Source organism: Aulonocara stuartgranti (assembly GCF_965226115.1).
Source record: "Aulonocara stuartgranti genome assembly, chromosome: 3".
NCBI lineage: Eukaryota > Metazoa > Chordata > Actinopteri > Cichliformes > Cichlidae > Aulonocara > Aulonocara stuartgranti.
This window is the reverse complement of record NC_138941.1, coordinates 32,134,005-32,156,546: the sequence shown is the minus strand read 5'-3', so window position 1 is coordinate 32,156,546 and position 22,542 is coordinate 32,134,005. Positions and strand designations below refer to the sequence as shown.

The 22,542-nt window shown below is 45.0% G+C and overlaps 1 protein-coding gene across 2 annotated transcripts in view; it reads right to left on the bottom strand.

The window, feature by feature from the left end:
* LOC309702946 (ADAMTS-like protein 1) overlaps nt 1–17,061 on the bottom strand; it is a 104,997-nt gene extending 87,936 nt beyond the window's left edge. For both annotated transcript variants that reach the window (XM_082527596.1, XM_082527597.1), the window contains exon 1: nt 16,706–17,061. In XM_082527596.1, the coding sequence (XP_082383722.1) occupies nt 16,706–16,762 (57 nt within the window). In that variant the 5' untranslated portion in view covers nt 16,763–17,061. The remainder of the gene's footprint in view (nt 1–16,705) is intronic.
* Nucleotides 17,062–22,542: the final 5,481 nt, after the last annotated feature.

The following is a 22,542-nucleotide window of genomic DNA, read 5'->3' as shown; positions in this document are numbered from 1 at the left end:
AAGAAAATCTCTGGTGGCACGAAACGCAAGAGCAGCCAAACGGTTGGAAGCCGCTTCTCGCCGAAATCTACACAGGCCGAGGCACTGAATCAAGGTTTAATGTCGGAAGAAACAGGTATGACATGAGTGCGCGATGCCTCGGCACACTGCGCACCCTTAATCGTGAGGGAAAATCCTATTTCTGAGAGATTCATCATGCTCAACTTACAGCGCTAACACACACGAAGACAGGAGGGTATCACATGAATCATTTAGTTTAGCCTGTGTTACCTACATTAACTCAGAAGTGGAAAATCCCAAGCTAATAAAGTACAGTATAAATGTGCATCTGGGAGTTGGAGCTGCCAGATGGTTAAAAACTGGAAATCAGAGGGTCTATTGAGTTTTGGACAGTGCATAGTGGCAGAACAGATAAGAGGGCCTCTAAAATGGATGGAATAGTATTACAATCCGACCTAACAAGTCATCTACTTATGGAAATATAATACAATGCTCCTTATCAAAGATATTCAGGCCGCCTAAATGCCTCAGTTGCTTTTGTTATGGACAACCTAGGAGCTCTTTAAACACTGGAGAAATCTGAGACTCTACAACCCCATAGTGGCATCTTCGATATAAACTATGTGACCGTGAAAGGGAATCTTTTTTCTCCTTACATTTAGAAAGTAGTCTTCAATAGAAGCACACCCATCTTAAAAATTCCTGACAGAACTGACTTGCTCTGGCATCTTGAGTTTCAATCTGATAGCTCCAAAATTGCTTCTGCAACCAAAACCTTCAAAATGTGGTCCAAGTCACCCTTCCATTGTTGTCGGTGCATGTAACAGAGATGGCTTCAGATTCTGCGGGTTTCACATTGGCTACAGATATCCAGGTGACACTGATAGATCCCGAGGGCATATCTCAAGTCAAGACTGGGAAGATGAAGCCAATAAAAGCCTCAAGCGTAGCTTTATGGTAATCTTGTGCCGCTACCAAACACGCCCGCATGCTCAGCGATGAGGGCATGAACTCTACAAAAACCTTCGCTGCTGCAAATCAGTGCACAGGCCAGCCTTTCTGTGCCTTTTGCTCTTGAGAAAAAAAGTTGGTTAGATTTAATCAAGGTGAAATCATGTAACATCTTAGTAACACTAAGAAAACAATATCCACATAAGTCGCATTTGGCACATTAAACAGTGATATTGGTACAGATGGCCTCCCAGACTGAACAATGGAAGTTTCAATAAGAGATCGCCCTGGAAATTGAACAGCCTGACCTTGACTGGGTTCTCTGTTTCTGTTTCCAAGGATTAAAAGACCAACTGGACCCTTGAGATTACCGTGATGCCCGTAAATGTGATGCCTCTAGCAGGTGGACAGGTAGTGAGCACTCTGTTAATCTTTAAGAGTTAGGTGGGCAGGAAGAAGGGAATTATGGGTCGTGGAAAGGACAGCAAAGTAAAGACATGTGCAGGGCTGGTGGAGTGTGTCGTGAGTGAAGGCAGCATTTTGAGATAGAGTGATTATTAAGGAAAATGTGTTTCATTTCTTTTTTCCATTTCGGTTTCTGTGTTAATAACTTTGAGGCTGTTAGAGATGGCAGCTGCCATGAGATTTACATACACTGTAAAAACTGATCTTCAATCAGTGTTAATTCTCTCAGCAATAATACAACTCGTTTGTCAAAACAACATTTAGAAGAAAAATGAAAGAAAACTCAACTAATTACTGGCATGCATGTGAGAAATCATATTCGCATACTGTGGTAAAACAATAATCCCCTGCGGCCCAGCCCTTTTTTGGAAGTGAAATTAGGTGCTTGCATTGTTGCACCATAAGTAGGACCTCGCAGCTCTCTGCGAGTATCTCAGCTTAGCTAGTTTCAGCTTCATATTGTCTAAATTCATCCAACTAACTAGAACTTCCATGACATAGTACCTCATCCCATTCACTGATCATCAGAAGCACGAGTTAAGGGTTGTGGACCTTAAAATGACAGATGTGACCTTGGGCAAACTTCTGTGAAGTTGGGTTGTTGTGTATTAGTCCAATTACATTGTGATAAATACTCTCAAAGGAGTAGCAATTCTTGCTAATTTTACCTGGACAGACAGACAGCAGATGCACACCATGGTATAAGTTCATCGGTCCTTCAGCCAGAGGAGCTCAAAACTAAACAGGAAGCCTTACCTCACAGAACAGCTGAGACAAACCAAGACAACATGCCGAAAACAATGTTAGCATCCAAGAAAAAAAAGGTTTGGCCTCTTTGATAGCCAGATGAGAGCCGACTCCATCACTAGCTGTTTGCTTGGTGCCACTTGAGCTAATTGAAGTCAATGAACTGGACAAATAATACAGCAAGTCTGTGCACCACTTTTAGGGAATGGTTTTCTAGCTTTTGAACATTACTTAACATACAGGTATAAGTGTCAGTGCAACACATCTGTGCAGTGCATAGATGTACCTTGTGAATGGAGCTAATAAGCATTAGTTAAGAAAACAGAAAAATCAACCCTTTGATGCATTTAGGGTTACTTCTGACTCCAAGAAACATCAGGGGAACAGCTATAATAATAAATCTAAGACTTCCACTGGGCTATCACAGCCCACTGGGTGATTACATAGTGCCTGTGTCCATCTTTTATGTACAGTTTACAGGTTGAAGCCTAACTAAAACCCTACTCTGAAGACTGAGCTCATCTTTTGCCTCTGGGGAAACAAACACCCTCTGTATTCCTTTCCACTTCTATCATCAACAGAAAAATTAATGGGCCATTTATAGTGACAAAACTCTTTTAAAACTCATATTTAGTGGTTACATTTTCTTGGCTGAAGACCTTAAATCTAATGGTAATAAGATGTTTTCCATCTAATGTGAAAAAAACCTTTAATAAACTGTAGAGTGAATTTGGCACCATAAGCACCATATTTTCAGGTTCTGGTTTCTGTATATTTAAACTGTTATCACTCAAAACCTGTTATTATCTCAGGAATGCCAATATAAAGCTACTCTTTGTTCACATTACTAGCCATGTTTAACACCATGTATAACTTTTTGTAACTATTTCTGTTTTTTCCACCCTGAAAGTGTAATAAAGAACGATAATAAACAATGAGCGGGACAGAAAACTGTTGCTCGATTTACTGAAGACAGAGGAAAAGATGGAAGCATAAAAGGTCTTGTACACAGCAGCACTATGACAACAGCTGGGTGTGCCTGATATTAATGAGACACAAGTGGTGGATCTGCCCTGATTCACTTGCGTCATCCAGATAACTGGGGCATGCAAGTTCACAGAGGGCCTGTGAGCCAAGCTGGCTTCTTCTGTATAATAAGAACTGTTGACTTGCACAGCTGGATCTAACAGTCTGACCAAAAGAGACTTTGACAAGTCAGGGACTGAATGGCAATCACAAACATGGGAGGTTTGCTGTCCTGTGCATGTGTGTATGTCATTAGTGGGTTCATTTGCAATGTCAAATCAGGGAACTAACTGGATAAGCCTCTGCAGCAACCTGGATTGTTGCAGAAAGAAAAATATCCACCCTTTACGACTTCTATATTTATATAATTGTCTCTCTCTCTGATAGAGGAAATTACGCTGCCATCAGTGACACTTTCAGTTTGCATGACACTGCAGAGGAACAAGGTGGGGTCTCTCCTGAGCACTTAAACAGGCTTATGACTTAAACACGTTCATACTCTGGTCATCCGTCTCCTCTTGCACACCAGTACTCAGAGTGTGACCTGTGAGGAGCAGGAAGCCTGGAAGCTAAAGTAGGTTAGAGCCAGGAAAAGGGAGAGGCTGTGGATCAACCCCTCCCACGTCCCCAAGACCCTGGAGCAGAGCTCAGCAGGAGTTAAGTGAGTCCGTCAGCAAGCACACACGGCCAAGCTGAGATGTCCCGCAGTGTGGAGGAACGCTTTAATGATACAAGAAGTAAAGCAAAAGAAAATGTTTCCAAGATGATGTAAATATATGTCTTAAAAGATTTGCTTGCCTCGTCTAATGAACGAAACACATACATAAATTCAATATGTCAAGGAAATTAAAAGATAAATTAAAAGACGGACACGCATCTTTGCACTCGTATGTATATTTTTTTTTTTTACGCCAGAGCAACTCAAAAGCAAGATAATGGCATGTTGGAGCAAGACTCACCTAAGGTTGCATTACAGACACACATGGTTGCACAGATAAAAGTTAAAAGCAACAGGCGAGACAGTTTTGGCACACGCTGTTAAACACGAACCTGCATCCTCGGCAGCGGCTCGAGGCACAGTTTCTGCACGGACGCACCTGCACGCAACAGCAGCTACAGTTGGTGCTGCATGCAAAAAGTAATTTCACACCTTTGCTATACATACTTTGATTTACAAGCAGTTCTACAAATTAATCTTTTAGGCTCAGTTAAACAGCTTTACTGTAGTATACTGCAACCCTTGAGTAGCTGTCTTTAAATATCAAAGAGGTCTGTAAACCTAAATGTTTTGTTAGCTTTGCCCAATTCCACATCTGTTGTATAAATTAGCGGTCTGCAAGCTCAGTCTGGTTTATAAGGAAAATATTTTCCTGCAAAAATATCCAACATAAAATAGATTAAGCCACTGCAATTGCAACCACATACTGTAATATTAAAATTGGTCGAGCAGGCATCATTAAATATGAAGGCAGAGAGTGGCATTTTTGTAAGCTTTCGGCAATAAATTCCAAACTTGTTAAGCAAAAAGCCTCTTTGCCAGTTCCATTCAGGTGTTAATATAATGGAATAAGACAAAATGCCGAGCTGATTGATTGTCCAACTGCTGCACAGTTGGCTCCTGATTAACATGTTGTGTGCTATGGGGAAAACAGGCTCTCCCTATTTTGGAGATTTATTCCAGCTACATTATCCAATTTTTCACCGTGGAAGTTTTAAGTCGAGGCCCATTTGTCTTGAGTGCTCAAGTCAAACGCTAAAAACGCTGAGAAACGTCAATCTCACAGGCAAGCCGTTTAGAGTACATAATCACCGAGTAACACACGCTATCATTTGTGCTCTTTATATAAAGACGACTTAATTCTGGTTTGAAGACTTCAAGATTGCAGCATTTGCATTGCAAGCAGAAGGCTGCAATCAGTCTGTTGTGATGCTTATATTTAATCGATGTGCAGTTAACATATGTGCTAAACCTTGTTTATCCATTACTGCACAGGGTTCAAAGTGCAAGGATTTACACAACCAACAAGGCACTAAAATAAAACATCAGCAAAGTCATTGCCCTAGTTTGCAAATTGAAAAAATTATCTTCATCAAAAATGAATGTTTTAAATGTTTCTTTCTTCGTGCTCCACCTCTCCACTGTGTCTCATTAAATTCAGCTTTTGTATAATCTTGCTGACAGACAGACGAATGGCCTGGCTCTTGTCTTGGCAGAGGAACAATGCACATTTGCATTAATGCAGTTTCATTGTAGTGATAAATGATGTTGATTTTATTGGGAGGCAGACACAGAAACTTATTGAATTTGTCATTGGGACTAGCTGTAGCTACAGTTATTCCCCAAACATGCATCTACAAACAAAATAACAGTAATTTTATATACTTTGGACGAGAGATGCCACGTGCAGCATGACATTGCTGCATCTGCAGTTTTTTACTGACTAAAGGAGAATTATTTGTATTGGTTTGGCTGCACTGTAAAAAAAATTATATTATATTATTAAAATGCAACGTCAACCACTAAAAAAATGGATCAAAAGTCTGGAAAAGCAGTACTTGTTCATAAGAATGATTCTACTGTTCTCAGACCAAAACTGAAGCAGGGACGTTTTTTCATTTTTCTTTTCTTTTGATTTATTCTTCCCTTTTCCCAACAAGTCCTGTGATATGCCCACTACAGGGCAGCGGTAATAATTATAATACATTTACATTTACTAAAGTTATCTGTAACGTCATATATGACATCTGAGATAAACTGTGGAAAATGCAGTACTGAGAGTTTTCCACGTCATCAAAATGTTTTTCTAGTGAAAATGAGCCGGTAAATTATTTCTTTATATCACTAAGATGTTCCTGATGTTGTTTAAGAGATTAGGATGTGCTTTTTCTTTAAGCAAGTGAAAGTTCATGCACATTTAAAACATGTTGATAAGCCTTTCTTTAATTACAGCTGCTTCCAGATAGAGTCACAATAAAAATGTGCCGGAAATGTTTGGGGATTGTAAACTTAACTCCCAAGTAAAACTTCTAATTACACCATGAATCGCTCTGACCTAAGTAATCCTATCTAAAAAACTGTCGTTCTGTGTCTATCAAACATTCATACTGTGCATATTTGGCACAGATTTGGTTTCCTCTGATCATGTAATGATTTGCCCGTAACGATTACTTTCTCATGATGATGGAACAGTTTGTACCTGTTGTGCAAAGAGCTGTAGTCGCATTCCTGCTGCGCCCTCCTGCCAATCATCATCAGTTTCATCAGTTTGGTTCAGCTGATGACTAAGACGAAACACATGAGTGGATCTTGCTCGCTCTTTACAAGCAAAGCCAGCCCTTTTTTTTAAGTTAAAACAACAAGCCATCTCTTTGTCAGTCAGACTTCAGAAAGCCTCTCCCTAATTCCATCTTCCATTAACGAAATAAGTCAACATTAACGCTCACTACGGGCATAATGCCCCATTATTCAACATTTTAATGGCATGATTTCCTGGTGTTTTATCAAAATCCATTAAGCTCATGCAGTGTGCACCTGGACTAAATATTGGATGAAATACTGAGTCTGACACATGAACAGAAAGACGTATCCCTGCAGTCATTTAAAACAGCAGCTGTTTTATCAAAAGAATCGTGGCTTTTTCTTGGGGTTAGTGAGAAGAATAGCTGATTTTACTGAGCTCCTACTTGAAGTAAAACTTTTTGACCTACAATAAGATAATTTACATGTAAAACAAGTAAAATAATGGATCCTTATTATGGTCTTTAGCCATAAAACCAAGTCAGGGTAGGATAGAGAAAATATTGCAAGGGCAAGCAAGGCAGAAGTGCTTGCCCAGTGAATACTAGAATAGACCCCAATTAAAATTTACCAAAAAGCAATTTCTCGACTTACAGCTCCAATGATGTTCTGGCTCTAAAAAAAGATGTCTTATTGGATGCTACACCTGGCTCTGTCCCTAAAAGCTAGCTTGAAACTTTTTCAGTGCAAAAAGGAGAGGACGTCCCAGCAGTTCACTAAGATGCAGGAGACGCTCACCACTCATGCTTTTTTGAGTCAGTAAACAAATAAAATTCTAGCTAATTACTAGTCCGAATCAGTTGGTCAAATGTTTTAGTTGATAGGCTAACCAAACAAATATTAACCTCCTAGGACTTGGTGTCCACATATGTTGACATCACATTTTGGGTTATTTAGACCAAAACACTCAATTCTGCTCTACAAGGGCCTGATATCCACTTACGAGGACATTATACTGCTACTGTTCTATCGAAATTTAAATGAATATCCTCATATGTGGCTCTTATTTTTCTTAGGAACAAAAATTAGGTAAAAAAAAAAAAATCTGGGAATTTGTTTTTACATTCATCAGATGTATCAGGACCCAATCAGCCCAAATATCAAAGAGAAATTAAAAATGCATGCCGTGGAAGAGTTCAGGTCTTAGGAGGTTAATGGGGTATTCCCTGCATAGGGTTTTTGTAAAACAAGCCCCAGTGAACAGAAGAGAATTGAACTAAAACAGCTAAACTCATGGTGTTTTGTCCCTTCCAGTTACAGAACGTTATTTTGTTCCAATCAAAACCATAAAACCCTAATTCAGAAATATCTCAAACTGAAGCTACAGTATATCTATTGTCAGCCAAATTAAGTATGTAGATGTTTCTTGGAGTGGCTGCATTAGAAGTCTGAGAAATCTGACTACAGCAGCTCAACAACCAACATGGCATACCATATAAAAACAGTAGGTTCTTTATTTCTTTTTTTTCACCAACTTTCATGTTTATAGCTTGAGCGTTTAACTGAAATCATGCACACTTAACAGATTTTAGTATGCATGTGCTATAATAATCCCCTTTTTTTACAGCTTCAGTGGCTCCAGCATCTGTCAGTAGCTGCAGCTAGGAGGCTGCAGCCTCCTCTCACATCAAAAAAATTAGAAAAAAGTAAAGCATGATTGGAATATATTGCTCACAAAAGGTGTTTGGTGTAGTTCTTACGTTGAAACTTTTGGTATTTTCAGAGATCATAAGAAATGGGCTGGTGCATTGCAGTCTTCTCCAAAATTAGATTACATGATCTAATCATTTAATAATTTTAAATAGTTACAATTATTTAATATGGGTAAATATTAGTCATTTATATCAATTTAAATTAATTTAACCTAATAAGGCTCGGAGCCACAGAGTACACTCCATGGTCTGTGGCAAATTTCATTAATGTAGAGATAAAGCTGCCTCCCACTCCCACCACGCCATGACTAATCGATTAGTTTAAGAGTAGGTACGATTTCAGTCGACAGCTGTTATTTAAACTGTGATCTGACATTTCTTCAATGTGTTTTTTCCCCAAATACTGTAGAGTTTTACATCTTCAGGCCTCTAACTGTTGTAATTATTACATTCAATAACCGGTGAAATTTACTGTCAGTTATCCTTCTTTTAAGAGACAGTTTATCTTTTCATTTCAGCAAATACTTTAATGGCTCATGTTTTTGAAACGTTGATGTCATTTATCAGGTTTCTTCCAGACTTACAGCTCCAGAGTGTGTTGAGACGCCTTGTCAATAACTCTCAGCAGCACAATCAACATGAAGAAAGACATACCGGTTTCACCTGAACTTTCCTATCAGGTACTTTACAAACTTCCTGCCTGTGCCCCCGATTGTCCATCGATCCATCTGTCTCATATCTGCATTCAGCTTAAAATATCTGAACTCACAGATTCCTTCGCATTGAGCTGAGACCAGTATTTCTCATATCATCTACATGGCTTCACAGGCCACCTGGTCACCACAATCCCAACTATTCCAGCTATGAAGCAATTCATGTTGAGATGAGAGAAGAAGCTGTGCCGATAACGCGAAAGACTTAGAGTTATGCCCTGCCGAGGTGAAGGAGGAGTGGGGAGAATGAAGGCTGAATGACATGTTCAATGTCAAATGTGCACTTTTCCAGGTCATGGTTGCCAAGCTGCATACCTGTCATCAGAGAGGCAGGGGGAGTGCTGAGAGGATGACAGATGCAAACAAGACAGGGGTATGTGAGACTGCATTTTTGCTCAAGGTACAAGTTGCCCCACTGAGATCCCAGCATGGATGATGTCACCACACAGAGGTATGCTGGGACAAAAATCCCCAGTAACATGTCAAATGTAACACTGGGAGGAGACAAACGTCATCTGAAATCTGGTGGCTGGTGAACTCAAAGTTCGTAGTAATGAGTTCATTCTTTGGTTAACGCTTTAGCCTGATATCCAACAGTATGACTTAAACTCAATATTGCATGTTTATAACAAATATGAAAAATGCTCCGCCTAAACTGTTCTTAAACTCCTGAGCTTGACAGACACTTCAACCATTCAGACTCTTAGCAACAGCGTGTAAACACACTCACGATGGACACATGCGCCAAGACCACACAGATTTCCCAGGTGGGAGGTTCTCAGAGGGCAGACCTAGGCCTCTTTATAGGGGCTATAAGCCACAGTCACAACATCTGCGATGTGTGACTGTTCACCCCAGCATGATTTGTGTGTGTTTCTGTGTGCATGTGTGCGAGTGTGAGCGCATTTTGTAGAGGGCACTGTGGCATAGGTAATCCCTGCAGAAGCCTGGGAACGAGGAATTTGGATGGACTTTTGGCTCCAATGGTCACAAAAGTCACAAGACTGCACACACCGACACCTTAAAACCTTTGGGTAAAATGTGCTTTTTTCAAATGTACGGTTTCCTTTTTAGCTTATATTTATACATAAACATTACGTTTATTTTTTTTACCAGCTTAAGCTAGTAATATATAAGCTTTTAGCCTTAAAAGTCACATTTTACTCAGTTTTTATCCAAAAGATTATCCAAAAACCATCAAAATCCTTGATCCTTGACTGAGAACCTTCACAGACACATCAAAATCCTTCTGTGTGTTTTTCAGTTCATATATAACAAGGAAAAAATAAACTCTAGAAGCAATGCACTAAAAGCTAGAAGCTAACATGGAATAGCATGGTGCCATAAATGCTATAAAAATTGAGGAATATTAAGTTGTAATGAATGACTTTTATTGTATATGTGTCTCATTTTTAGCTGAACGTATGACACAAATGCATGCGCATCTACACAAAGACCCACAAGCGCACTATGGATGATTACATGCTCATCAGTCTGCTTCTGTGGACGTATGCATTGTAATCCTAATAGCACATCATTTGTAATGGGGTCTCTAGTGTTTAGTCGTAGCCGCCCAGCGTTTACTCAAAGCACATGTGGCCAGGGGGGGAAACAGATGTGAGAACCCCAGGAAGCATCATTAGCTTCACAAACATTCACCGTAGCCAGCCGTGGAGACCCTGTCAGACAGCAGCGCTGCAGACCTTAAGTCCATCATGTTTCCACTGGATTTAGCTGTCCACTCATTCTTTTCCCCTTACTGCTAACATTTCTCACACTCGTATGCAGTCTCCCTTTTCCCTCCTCCCAAAAGTGAGCGAGTTAAGCTAAGATAACTGGTTTACTCTTTGTTTTTCAGGCTAGTCGGCCACTCGGTAGATCAGGAGTTGCTGCATCTTAGATCTTTAATATTTATGTTTTCCTTTCCCACTTTTATGCTGGTAGCTTTGTTATACATCATTGCTGTTTGGCCTTTTGCTCTCCGTGCATGCTTCATGCAACTCTTCCTGTCTCACTCCATCAATAACACACTTCCCCCCCCCCATTTCGTCAGACATCTGCATGTCTGTGTGTGTGTCCCTTTCTCTACTTGCTATCGATTAAATCTACATCAGTATCACTCCATTAATATTAAACTTCTATGTATCTTCTAGCATGCCAGTCACCTTCCACCTCGATGCCTCCAAGTCTGTGACAGTTTTGTTTTATTTTACAGCATTTTTTGTTAGACCCTGCTTTCCTTGACAATTCTGTTTTTTTTCTGGTGATCTGGTGTAGGCTTTGGCTTTGACCTGTATGGCAACACGTTTTTTCCCCCTTTGGCGTTCTACTCACTAAAATTTCTATTGTTTTTCTCATCTTCCCATTCTTGACCTTTTTGCCTCTGTAACCCTCCCCCCTTTCTAATGTCTATCTCTCTCCTGACAGTCCTCCCCACCACTGCTTCAACTCTCAAACCCATGCTCACACCTCCTACCTGTGCCTCCCTTCTAATTAGGCATCATGAGAGGGATTCGAGTGCTGCTTCTCCCCTCTCGTTAGCACCACTCCCCGGCACTCCTGCTGCAATCCCACCCCGGGGCTGTGTCTGAGGTCAAGGCCGGGGCAAAGCAGAACAGACGGGGCTCGATGCATGTGCTCGAGGCAAGGCTGAGCCGAGCTGCTCGGCTGCAAGCTTCTGCTTCGGCTTTTGTGATCAGCTGCATGTGAAAAATGTGCAGGCCAGATGATGCACGGACGGTCTCGGCTGCTGCAAATGAAGTTTGCGCTGGCGTCCAGGAACACACAACAGGATAAAACAACAACGCTCAATCACGCTGATGGAGGGGACGTGGGTTTACTACAGATGGAGCCGAAGATGTTTCATCAGAGGAAGAGAATGCCAGAGGCTCGGCTTTCAAGCTTGGCAATGACAAATAAACCTCATGATGAAGGAACAAATACATTCACATGGGGCTCCAGAGGAAACAGAAGGGGATAGAGGGCAGCCACCTGCAAAATCACCATAAGGCTCAACTATCCCAAATGGGCGTGGGAGCCACAGAGGATATAACTGCTGAAGTGGACAAAGAAGGTCCATCTGCTGTAATGTTGCCATCTACTGGCAGCTTTTTATCAAAGCATGACAGCGCCATGACTTTAAATCAGAGTTCTGCACTGTGCAGGATTTTTAGAAGCAGATGAAACCACAAGATCTCATTATGCTTTTTCATAATGTAGTCTGAACAACATGTCCTGTTGTATGCACTTTGGCACAGCAGCGTGCAACACAATTCCAGAGAGTTATGCCATTTGCTGGCACAGCCCACTTTGGGCACTCAGTCACAGCTTGTTATTAGAGCTCAGCATCAAGCAATCAAAAGGTAAACAACACAATCAAGTGCTGCAAGATTTTGGAGGGAAAACAGCAAAAAAGCCATATTTTCCTTTCTCCATCTTTTCTTTTATCAACTCCTGATGTGAAAGCAGTAGTTTGCCATTCTTGAAAATCTGCCAATTCACATTCTTGCGCAGAGTTGGAGAAGATTCACAGAAGTTCTGTACTGTAAATGCAAAACAAAGAACGGGAGCGGTTAGCTTAGCTTGGATTTTTACACTTTGATTTTTATACAGCTAAATAAATAAGATAAGACTATTACTGAGTGAGCTTTAAAGGATTTTGATGGCAGAATTTATTAGCCCTGGACAAAATATGACTAGCTGTTTCCTGGCTTGCAATCTTTAAACTAAGCTAAGCTAATTTCCTGCTAACCTGAAAGTTTAATTATTAGCAATATAGCTAGATTTCTCGGCAAGAAAGAAAATGAGAGATTTCTTAAGCTGACCTGAATGCATCAAAGCTTTGACCAATTCCATGTTAATTCTTTCTAAATTAATACTGAAATTAGTATTTATTTTTTTTTAATGGTAGGCACTCCCACAGATACTTTAAACAGAGCATGAATGCCCCAGTCGAAATATTCAGTTCTCCACGAAACTTTGAGGTCTCTATTATGCTTTTTCGGACAACCTTAGACAGTTTCCATGAATTTCCAGATATTCCTCTGAATAGAAATTAAAGTCAGATTTTGTTTACTTTCCATTCATGACTTGGATTGCAAGGAACAATAAAAGTTGTCTTTGATAAAATTCCTCTCAGAACCTAATTTCGGATTTTTACTCGTGCCAGTGATGTCACACATTGGTTTTCATCTTGAAGCCTCATCTTGAGTATTCTGATTTTTGCCAGATTCATTTTTTTGTAGCCAGATCCCAAGTCAGATGTTTATATGACACCTACACAGTAGTCACTTGTCAATAGCAGCATCCTGAACTATACCCCACTGAATCATGTTGTAAAAAATATGACTAGACCCTAAAATTGAAACCATAAACTAACAGCATTGTCATTTTCTCATAGACTGACTTCCCACCCCTGCTATTTGTATACTACCTTGTCAGATCTGGAGACTCTGTCCCTTGTTTATATACAGTCTATGTCCATGCCAAGTTTGTAAAATCTCTGATTGTGAGCTTTTTCAAAAACTTTTCTTACTCCTAGATTATTCCTGTTCAGTAAAAAATGACCTGCCATTTTCAGAAAGAGGCAAAAGAAAAATTTCATGTTGGAGATATAAGCTTTACTAAAGCTTAGTTATCCAAATACTGTTGAAAAGGAGCTTTCTTAGGGATTCAACAGCCAGTAGGAGCTGCCATCTCCTTTTCTGTTCTGCAGAACTTTTCCTTCATTGGCCCACTGAGAAAACTCTGAAGCTACTTCCTTTTGGCCTGGCTTTATAGGGATGCAAGTCTGTTCTCTGGATTTCCAGAACTGGAAGAGCTGCATGCTGGCACACCTGAGTAGGACACACAGGAAACACTGCTACCATGCCAGGAACACTAATAGCGCTGCATGAAAAGTGAAACATTTTGTGGGTATCTTGGCAATTTATACAAACATGAGTACCAGTGAATTTTGCCCTTGGACTGTAAGAAACTGTGTGCTCACACACGCGCGCGCGCACACACACACACGCACACCCACACACACTAAACAATCCTCAGTCCCACTCCACAGATTAAGCCCAGATGGGAACAATGAGATGAGTATGAGGGCTTTTGCAGTGTAACTGAAAACACTTGGTCTTGTTAACGCACTCCAAAAACTTGCTCTATCCATCCATCACTGGCCAGATGTTCTCTGAAGCTTTTTCCTTTACTCCTCAAGAGGGCCCAATCCCTCTCGAAATTAATTCACTTCCCATTCCACTTGCGTCCACAACAAAGGTATTCATGAAAGCTAATTGCATAGTTTGGGGTCTTTATGATCAAGCGATCGAGCTGAGGAGCGTATTTCAGAGAACAAGCGATGTTGTTGTTGACGGACGCTCACTTGGGACCGTTTGCACGTCGTGACCCCACTTAATCCTGCCATTAGGCCCCAAAGCTTCCCAATCCTGAGGACTTCAACGCACTCTGCTCCCTGCATTAGGACTCTGAGAGGGACCATTTCCTTGAGTAAACATCAAAATCGGTTGCTTTTGTGGCTAATTTCCTTCTGAATTCCAGCTTAGCAATTAGAGGAAAGGCATGTGGTGAAGTGAGTGTGGCAGCCCCAACACTCTGAAGTCTGATTTATATCCATCAATTCTTACAAGCCATACTCCACATAAACTCACCAGTTCAATAGAGCTGTCACAGTAACAGGCTCTTTGTGTTTCTGTGTTTTATTTGCATCTTTATTTAGAAAAAAAAAATCACTTCATTTTGTGTTTGAAGAAAGCAGATTTTTTTTAAAGTGCTGCTAATATTCCCTGTGAATGGGAGAGTGATCCCAGCAACATCTATAACTTAGATAGATAGATAGATAGATAGATAGATAGATAGATAGATAGATAGATAGATAGATAGATAGATAGATAGATAGATAGATAGATAGATAGATAGATAGATAGATAGATAGATAAAACAGAACTGAGAATCCACAGATCTGTGTCAGCGTGTGCCCTGTGTTTCAAAAGTGACTAATAAGGAGTTCAAAGCGGAAAGACAAAGAGCCAAAATGAACAAAAATGAAAGCGTACGAGAAGGATTTGCTCTGCTCCATATCCCTGCCAGGTTACAGGCACTAACATTCAGAGATGCCAGGGTGTCTTTTAAGGGCACAGCCTCATGCACGCACCGTCGTTTAATTCCCCATCCAGGAAAAGTGTTTCTGGAAGGTTCCACTTTTCTGCACAAATCAGGGGAAATGAGTGAAAGCAACAAGACCCTCCAAGAAATGCTCGAGGTATGTCATTATGTCACCCACAAAGGAAGGTCTATTCCATCTAGGGTTGGAGCCACAGGCCATTTGGCCCACACACACACAAATTGCACCCGCACAACTTTCAGCAGCCAAGCACACAAACACGGTCTCATTCCTTTGCCAAATTGTAATGCAGAAACTTTGACCCACGAGCACACATGAAAAGAAAATGCCACTGCAAAACAGGGACCCTTGGAGGAGGCACTTGTTGACCTCTGGCCCCGCAAAGCAAGGCACTGCGTCACTGTGCGGTGTGTGTTAACAGTGTAGGATAAAAAGGGGATGTTTTTTTCTTTTCTAGTTTCATTATTTTAATATGGCACTATTAGTTCATCAGAATCATATAACCAGCTTTGCATTAAACATGTATTGAAGAGTCCGGTGCAGACTTGCTCGGGCCTAGAGCAGATGGAAAGATTTGTCATCTGCTGACCACTTGAGCAAAATAATCTCTTGAGTCATTTTTCAGTCTGGTTTTGTGATGGAGACACAAAATAATCAAACCACAAACACTTGCAACACAGAAGTCAGTGTGAGCATCATCCAAGACATTTTTTGGGCGTTACCATCGGCAGGTCATCGAGCTGAAAGCAATCAGTTGTAAGTAACATTCATTACAGAGTCATTCCTGTTTGACATATGAGTTTGTGCTGATTCCAACATATTTGAATCAGTTAATATCTAACAGGGATAATTTATCAGAGGATAAACCCTCTGTAGCCTCACAGTTAGGTCTGCAGACCTGCAAAGTCCCGAGCTCTCCTTCGTTGCTTGAAAGTCACTGATTACAATGTGGACATACTCAGCAGGACTGTGTAGCAGCCAGGGTGCCTAAATCCCAAATCACCTTGAAGTGCTATTAGCACCTGTTGTGGTCATTTACACACGCTGACAGCCCCCCCCCCCCCCCCCCCCCAAAAAAAAATCTGTCTGCACACCAAACAACTGCTTTGTGCACCAGGTTAAAACTCCCCGCTGTGCAGAAAGAATCAGCTTTTACACAATCCTGCCTCACAAGACTGATGCATACATATAAAGGGACCGTATGAATACATGTACATGTGACGAATATGTTAGTAGTGATTGTTGGACATTGATTTTTTTTTCCAAAACAGCAGATATATTTGTTCACCATCAATCTTTTTCTTAATTTCTAACTTCCTGGTGGAGTGTATTTTATTATATTCTACACCCATCAATCAGCGGCCTCATTTCTTGCAAACAATAGCTGCTTTAGACAAACAGCATCACCAGATGATGAATAGTTTTGGCTTCTGGTGGGGGGGCAAAGTACTGACAGGCATGGGCACCAGCTATGAGCCATGTATGAATCTGTACCTCAGAGCACTCTTGTAATAAATTTGAAACGACAGGTCACTGATGTTTCTACATAGGCTGACTTTTCCTTTAGAAACAGAGGGCAAGCCAAACTGAAAGCAACAGGTGTCTGATTTCCTTCCCAATAAATTGACTTAAATGCGCTGAAACCGGAGCGGTGCGCCTTCTCCCCTCATGTTAAATGACAGGATCCATAAGTTGTTCGCGTGAAGACGCCACCGCGGCTTACCTTCGCACAGACAGCGAGGAGAACCAGGCTAGTCGTCCACAAACAGCTCCCACTCATCACGGACGCAAACAAACTCTTAAGTAATTTCAAAGCGTTGATAGACGGCTCTGATCGCCCGCTCTATGTCCCAGCCTGCCCCAGTCACTCGGGGAGAAAGAGGTCCGCTCGTCTCTCCGCGCTGCGCTCCGGCTCCAGTTTCCAGGAGAGCGAGAGAGGAAAAAAGGTAAAAGTCAGCCAAGAGCGGACGGAGACAGCATGACAGTCCACGGTCGCTTCCAGATATTTTGTTCCCCCGGCAAACACGTTGCTGCTAAATTTATGTTTGCATACCAGGCGTGCGTCAGGAAAAGGGTCTCACCCACCTTACATTCTTAAAGAAACACACTCCCGGGTCGTTACGCGCCGATGTGCAGCTCAGCGCAAGACGCGTGCAAAGCTGAAGTGATGCTTTTATGGCTGTGCGTTATGGCTGACTTTCACCGAATGGATGACTTGCATTAGATCACTTGTACTAAGCTGTTTCCCCCCTCACTGTTTACCTGTACTCAGAAGTGCTTGTATTGAAACTTAAACCAATAACTAAATAGATCATGCGCACAGTCATTCAACAGGGGACTCAACCTTCATGCTGAAAACTTTAACTCCAGCTTCTTTTCAACGTTAATCCTAATTTCAAGGCCGTGTTCATATCCAGTCACGGGTTTTGGAAAGGTTGACCTCAGTTCAGGGACAACTTCAAACCCACAAAGACTTTTTAAGACACATGGTTGCTTCATTGTAGCAGAGCACTAACAGCTCGTTTGTTACATGAGGGGTTGGAATGTTTGCTGCTTTTTAATTATTCAAAGAAATGACTCATCCTGAAGGTAGAAGAGCACAACAGAGGTCCACTCCTCTTTCTTAAACCCCACAGATCCACAGGCTCAAGCTGGAACGTCTTGTGCTGTCGGCTGTGCACCGGTTAGGGATTGTGCCTCCTTTATCACAGCTTTAGTATGAAATGCATTAGTCTTTCAAGTTAGGCATCCCATGCTGCCAACCATGTGCCATTTAAGGTCAGGAAGAGTTTTATCTAAATCAGGCTCCCACTGCTTAAGAACTGAGATCAACCAGATGGAATGAGACGTTCATAGCCCTGGCCTTTGCTGGCATATGATTGAAATCTGAGGTTGTTTCTGGTTTAGCCTGATGAGACCCATGTCATTGCTTTAATGAATCATATTAAGGAGGTCATATTTTTTGTGGAATTTGATATTGGTCTGTTGTATCCTTGGACATTGTCATGGTCCTGGGCCGTGTTGGCCCAGTATTCTTAGTTTCCATGTATTTTTGTATTTCGTTCCTTATTTAGACCATGTTTTCTGAGTTGCCCTGTTGTGGTGTTCCCTTAGTGTTTTCCCTTCATGGCTTTTACCCCCTGTGTGCCCCTCTGTGTATCTGTGAGCCCTCGTCTCTCCTTATGTTTTATTCCATGTTTCCCCTGCCCTTTATGTCTAAGTTCTCCCCGTGCTCTCTCTTCCCCCTGTGTGCCCTCTATGTATTTATGAGCCCCCGTCTCCCTTTGTGGTTGTTTCATGTTTCCCCAGCCTGTTATGTCTGTGTTTTCCCCGTGCTCTCTCTCCTCCTGTCTGAACCTCTGTGCCTGTACCCGTCAGTGTTATGTTCACCCCGCCCTGTCTCGTTATGGTTATCTGTGTCACCTGTGTTCCCCGTGTGTTCCCACTTTCCTCGTTAACCCTCTGTGTATTTCTGTCTGCGTCTTCCTCTGTTCGGCGTCGCGTTCTCCCTCATGCCGTGTGTGGTTCTCCCCGTGTCTTCCAGTATATGTTACTTTAGCTTTTCCCAGTTTAGTGTAGTTTTGTATTGCTTTTTGTATCATCGTTATTGTTTATCACTTATCAGCATTAAAGCTGCATTTTGAGTTTATCCCCCGTGTGTGTGAGTTTGCAATTTGGGTCCTCATCCTGCCTGCCACACGGCCGAAACATGACAGAAGAACGCGACCACGATATGGACCCAGCAATTCACAACCCCTCCGCTGACCTCCGGGAGGATCTGATTTATACAGTGGAGTATCACTGTCAGGAGTGGGTGGTGCTGCCCGAGGGTGAGTACCGGGAGACCGTAGCCGTCCGCCTACAGCGGATGGTGTCCGGACTCCCGTGGCTATTCGGCGCGCTCCACCCCCACATCCAGGACTTCCTCGTCTCCACTGTAGGCGTCCTCCCGGAGCGGTCGCTCCTGTACGAAGAGCCGGAGGATGTTCAGCCCGGCCCGCTGACGGATTCGCGGCCCGGCTCGTCTCCTCCCCCTTCCCGGAGAAAACGGCGTTCACGTCATCGCCGTTCCCGAGCAGCGGAGCAGTTTTCACCCCTGGGAGAGCGTGACCGTGTGTCACACTCTCAGCCCGAGCCTTCGGATCCCGGACTTCTTAACCCGTGCACAACTGTGAGTGGCTCTGTTTTTTTAACACCGGGCTCGGATAATTCTGTCCCCTTTTGTTTGGACTCCGGAGACACTGTACAACGACGCACCACCCCACAGCCGGACACTCGGACTTCCAATTCACCTGCTGTGGTGAGTGAGGACTCTGTGTCTTTTCCAGACATAGTGACTGTTCGCTCAGGGGCTGTGTTTTGTGTGGCAGATGTCGACGCGAGCTGCTTATCGCCGGTGCAGCCGCCAGCAGTTCAGTTAGCTCCCTCGCAGCCACCCTCAGTTCAGTTAGCTCCCTCGCAGCCACCCTCAGTTCAGTTAGCTCCCTCGCAGCCACCCTCAGTTCAGTTAGCCCCCGCTGCCTGGTATTCTCAGCATCGGCATCTTTTCCCGTCAAGATTTATCGCTAAATCATTCGATCCTCCCTTAAGAGAGAGACTGCATCCTCGCTGCCTTCACCCCAGTACACCAGTGTCACCTGGGTCTCCAGTGTCACCCCCAGTTCAGTCTCCAGTAGCTCCAGTGTCACCCCCAGTTCAGTCCCCAGTAGCTCCAGTGTCACCCCCAGTTCAGTCCCCAGTAGCTCCAGTGCCGCCTGTTTCAGTTCAGGCCCCAGTAGCTCCAGTGCCGCCTGTTTCAGTTCAGGCCCCAGTAGCTCCAGTGCCGCCTGTTTCAGTTCAGGCCCCAGTAGCTCCAGTGCCGCCTGTTTCAGTTCAGGCCCCAGTAGCTCCAGTGCCGCCTGTTTCAGTTCAGGCCCCAGTAGCTCCAGTGCCGCCTGTTTCAGTTCAGGCCCCAGTAGCTCCAGTGCCGCCTGTAGCGCAGGCTCCAGTAGCTCCTGTAGCCCAGTCCCCGATAGCAGTACGGTCCGCTGGTCAGCTCAACATTCAGCCAGGGGTCTCAGGTCTCTCTGGCTCTGCATCGGCTCCTGCTGGGAGCTCGGACGAGCTCATCCAGGACTCCGCGGCTCCCACGCCGCCATCTACCTCGTCAGCTGGAGGGTCCGAGGGGCCCGTTCGGCCTCCTGTCTCCGCTGGAGGGTCCGAGGGGCCCGTTCGGCCTCCTGTCTCCGCTGGAGGGTCCGAGGGGCCCGTTCAGCAACCTTCCTCGTCAGCTGGGGGTTCGGGAGAACCGCACCAGCCTCATGCCACATCAGCTGGAGGGCCCGAGGAGCCCATCCAGCCACCTTCTGCTACGCCTGGTCCAGCCTGTGCTTCGTCAGCTGCAGCCTCCGAGCCTTCGCCAGCTGCAGCCTCCGAGCCTTCGCCAGCTGCAGCAGCCTCCGAGCCTTCGCCAGCTGCAGCAGCCTCCGAGCCTTCGCCAGCTGCAGCAGCAGCCTCCGAGCCTTCGCCAGCTGCAGCAGCAGCCTCCGAGCCTTCGCCAGCTGCAGCAGCCGCCTCCGAGCCTTCGCCAGCTGCAGCAGCCGCCTCCGAGCCTTCGCCAGCTGCAGCAGCCGCCTCCGAGCCTTCGCCAGCTGCAGCAGCCGCCTCCGAGCCTTCGCCAGCTGCAGCAGCCGCCTCCGAGCCTTCGCCAGCTGCAGCAGCCGCCTCCGAGCCTTCGCCAGCTGCAGCAGCCGCCTCCGAGCCTTCGTCAGCTGCAGCAGCCGCCTCCGAGCCTTCGTCAGCTGCAGCAGCAGCCTCAGAGCCTTCGTCAGCTGCAGCAGCAGCCTCAGAGCCTTCGTCAGCTGCAGCAGCAGCCTCAGAGCCTTCGTCAGCTGCAGCAGCAGCCTCAGAGCCTTCGTCAGCTGCAGCAGCAGCCTCAGAGCCTTCGTCAGCTGCAGCAGCAGCCTCAGAGCCTTCGTCAGCTGCAGCAGCAGCCTCAGAGCCTTCGTCAGCTGCAGCAGCAGCCTCAGAGCCTTCGTCAGCTGCAGCAGCAGCCTCAGAGCCTTCGTCAGCTGCAGCAGCAGCCTCAGAGCCTTCGTCAGCTGCAGCAGCAGCCTCAGAGCCTTCGTCAGCTGCAGCAGCAGCCTCAGAGCCTTCGTCAGCTGCAGCAGCAGCCTCAGAGCCTTCGTCAGCTGCAGCAGCAGCCTCAGAGCCTTCGTCAGCTGCAGCAGCAGCCTCAGAGCCTTCGTCAGCTGCAGCAGCAGCCTCAGAGCCTTCGTCAGCTGCAGCAGCAGCCTCAGAGCCTTCGTCAGCTGCAGCAGCAGCCTCAGAGCCTTCGTCAGCTGCAGCAGCAGCCTCAGAGCCTTCGTCAGCTGCAGCAGCAGCCTCAGAGCCTTCGTCAGCTGCAGCAGCAGCCTCAGAGCCTTCGTCAGCTGCAGCAGCAGCCTCAGAGCCTTCGTCAGCTGCAGCAGCAGCCTCAGAGCCTTCGTCAGCTGCAGCAGCAGCCTCAGAGCCTTCGTCAGCTGCAGCAGCAGCCTCAGAGCCTTCGTCAGCTGCTGCAGCAGCCTCAGAGCCTTCGTCAGCTGCAGCAGCAGCCTCAGAGCCTTCGTCAGCTGCAGCAGCAGCCTCAGAGCCTTCGTCAGCTGCTGCAGCAGCCTCCGAGCCTTCGTCAGCTGCAGCAGCCTCCGAGCCTTCGTCAGCTGCAGCAGCCTCCGAGCCTTCGTCAGCTGCAGCAGCCTCCGAGCCTTCGTCAGCTGCAGCAGCCTCCGAGCCTTCAGCCTGTGCTTCGTCTGGTCCTGTGCCCACCGGGCCATGGCCAGCACGCCTGACACTGGAGAGCCGCCGCCGCTGCCTTCCGCGCGGCCGGCCCCCTGAACTGCTCCGTCGTCTCCTCCGCCGCCGCCGCTGCTTTCCGCGCGGCCGGCCCCCTGAACTGCTCCGTCGTCTCCTCCGCCGCCGCCGCTGCCTTCCGCGCGGCCGGCCTCCGGACCAGCTCTGCCACCTGTGCTACCCGCCTGGTCGGCCCCCCGACCGTGTGACCCGTGAACTCTTGTGCCTGTGGGCTCTGGGTCGGCCCCCTGAACTTTATTTTGACTATGGTCATGTGCTCCTGTGTTTTCTGTTGTTTGTTTTGTTTCCCGTTCTGGTCCCTCCGTCCTGGTCCCCCGCCTCCCGCCCTGGGTGGGTTGTTTTGTTTTTGTTTTTGTTTCTCGGGTTTGGGCTGTCGGGAGCCAGCCCTTAAGGGGGGGGTGATGTCATGGTCCTGGGCCGTGTTGGCCCAGTATTCTTAGTTTCCATGTATTTTTGTATTTCGTTCCTTATTTAGACCATGTTTTCTGAGTTGCCCTGTTGTGGTGTTCCCTTAGTGTTTTCCCTTCATGGCTTTTACCCCCTGTGTGCCCCTCTGTGTATCTGTGAGCCCTCGTCTCTCCTTATGTTTTATTCCATGTTTCCCCTGCCCTTTATGTCTAAGTTCTCCCCGTGCTCTCTCTTCCCCCTGTGTGCCCTCTATGTATTTATGAGCCCCCGTCTCCCTTTGTGGTTGTTTCATGTTTCCCCAGCCTGTTATGTCTGTGTTTTCCC